Here is a 2,323-nt window from a genome sequence, read left to right as displayed (position 1 = left end):
ATACGCACTAGAGGGATATTTCTCGTCAAGTATAAATTTCTAACGTAATTTAGGGAGTTTTCGACAAATTATTTGCACAGACCCGGAAGTGTAGCCAATCTTGGCGCGTGTATGAACATGTTTACAAATTATATGTAGCGTGTCGGCCCGAACTAGAAAGATTCTCCACGGATTCAAACTTGAGTGACAGGAGGCGGCCGTTTTAACTTTTAGCGGTGCACCGTTTTAAAAATATCAGTCGAAACGTAGTTGATACCGGGTAGATACTAATATCACCGTTTAGGAAAGGAAGTAGACGGAAGTCATTTCACTTTTAAGTAAAGTCTTTATTCGTAAACGAAACAGACATGTCAGAGAACGGTCAAGACTTCCTTCTCAGGGCCCATGTCGTTGAAAGCTGCCCTTAGCGCTGCGGTAGCCCTCTCTTTGTCCACCACTTGAAGGTGAATCTGGCAGGGAACGACGGCCCCACCACCTTTTTGGACTGCTTCGGGCCACGGCCAGAAGGATCGACGCGGCAGGCCAATGGCAACGCTGTTGTAATGTAGACATGGGATAAGTTCTTCAGACGCGTAACAGTAGAATCGGGAATTACCGTAACTTTCAATCGATTTCAACCTTTCAAAGGATGACACTCAAAGGACAGTTGGGTAAATGTAAAAAAAACTGACCCCTAATTTTAATACGCTAATACACATGAACATCGATTTTGCACACCCTTCCCAATCAGCAAATATTTACGTAATTACCACGTGATTTCTTCCACCTCGCCAGCTGACGATAGCTGGTTCAGGATAGACGACAGGCTGGCGGGTAGGTGTCCAACGCACTTCTCAGCAATGTCCCGGACGACGGTCCTGCGTTTTGTGTCTGTTACTACGTCGTGCTGGTCGGTGGGAATCTTCTCCAGCGGCGGCATAAACACTGCCAGTGCGTGCTTGTCGTGTTGGTTGTCGGGTTCTGCCACAACATTCATCCTGAGGCCCATTAGTGGCCTTAAGCGGAAGATGTGATACCTGCAGAGAGTGGGTTTTTCAAAACTTTTATCCCAAATGCTATTCTTTTCTCTCTTCCGTATTTTTCCGTATTATATATGAGATAAAGTTGGCGATAAATTAAGGACGAAAGAAAACAGACAAAATCGCATACTCTTACATACAGCAGATGACTCACGAGAAATCGCACACTACGGTATTGTTCCTAGAAATATGAAAGACAAAAGGTGTATGACAGCTTACCCTTTGATCACGGCTTTGTCAATAGTGATCTCCACAACAGGGGGGCGAGGAGGAGCCCCTTTTTTTGCATCCTTTTCTAGCTCGTGTTCGTCTTGAGTCTTTCCTGGCGGAGCGAAGACAAGTCTGACATAAATATTTCTGTTATCGAAGACAAAAAGACATCCATAAGATATACATGTATCTACGGGGGTTACGGGTTTGTACACACCGGGTACAGATCGATGTTTATTGCCGGAGTCTATCGACATGCCCTTTTTTAACCAGTACTTTCCTTTAAGGAGGGGAAATATTCAAGTTTGTCACCGGCCTCCTTCTGTCTTTGTAGACGGTGGATCAATAAATACCACACTGCTGCACACACAGCCCGGAGTGTCTACTTACGTTTCCTATCCATGTTTCCTCTGTAGCTTGGCTTGACGATCGGCAGCCAAAACGTTTTAACGGTTAACAAAAATGCGCAAGAACTCTAATCCGATCTTGTTTTACTAATGACAAACTGCAAGTAAGGATTATTTTTGTTTCGTCCGTACGGTTTGTTCAGCGCGGGTCAGACAGTTAGCCGCCAATCACAACGCTCCCACAGGGTTCAAGGAGACTCCGCCCCCAAAGACTCCAGGGGGTTGATCAGTCAGTGTTTACGTTTTGGCAAATTATCTCGACATCTCCCCGAAACAACATTTCCCACATTTCCATGACTGGATAATGCAGTCCAAATGCTGTTACTGTGTACTGAAAATACATTACGGAAAAAATATCAGCATTATGGCCCTTCACGATAGCTGGAACTCGTTGTACTTTTATTTGTAAACAACAAACAAGAACGGTTCTCGGGTTTCGTTTTGGTTTACTCGGTTCCCGCCAAACGTGTGGATTTTGCTCTAGTACGCCGGTTCAAAGCAGGACCGGTTCAAAGCAGGTTCAAAGGTAAAAAAAAAAACCTACGTCACAAAAAGAAGCTTACAGTTACAACCAGGAGTAACACGTGTGTGTTGGTCTAGGACGGGGTTAGCTGGTAAAAAGTAAGTAAGGCTCATATTTGTGCATTTTTTTGTGATTTTAGTTGTCATGGATATTGTCCATGGGTT

General features: G+C 44.4%; 1 protein-coding gene across 1 annotated transcript; it reads right to left on the bottom strand.

Moving 5' to 3' along the window:
* Positions 1–350: 350 nt before the first annotated feature.
* On the bottom strand, positions 351–1,722 carry LOC109467580. The gene is made up of 4 exons (XM_019765598.1): positions 1,620–1,722; positions 1,239–1,341; positions 750–1,016; positions 351–534 (listed from the first exon to the last, which is right to left on the bottom strand). Exons 1-4 carry the CDS (start codon positions 1,630–1,632, stop codon positions 351–353), a joined length of 567 nt encoding a protein of 188 aa, XP_019621157.1. The 5' UTR covers positions 1,633–1,722.
* Between the last annotated feature and the right edge of the window lie 601 nt (positions 1,723–2,323).

The sequence above is a fragment of the Branchiostoma belcheri genome, unplaced genomic scaffold, assembly GCF_001625305.1.
Source record: "Branchiostoma belcheri isolate BF01 breed outbred unplaced genomic scaffold, Haploidv18h27 scaffold182, whole genome shotgun sequence".
NCBI classification, from domain to species: Eukaryota; Metazoa; Chordata; class Leptocardii; order Amphioxiformes; family Branchiostomatidae; genus Branchiostoma; species Branchiostoma belcheri.
This window is presented reverse-complemented; position numbering and strand designations above follow the sequence as displayed.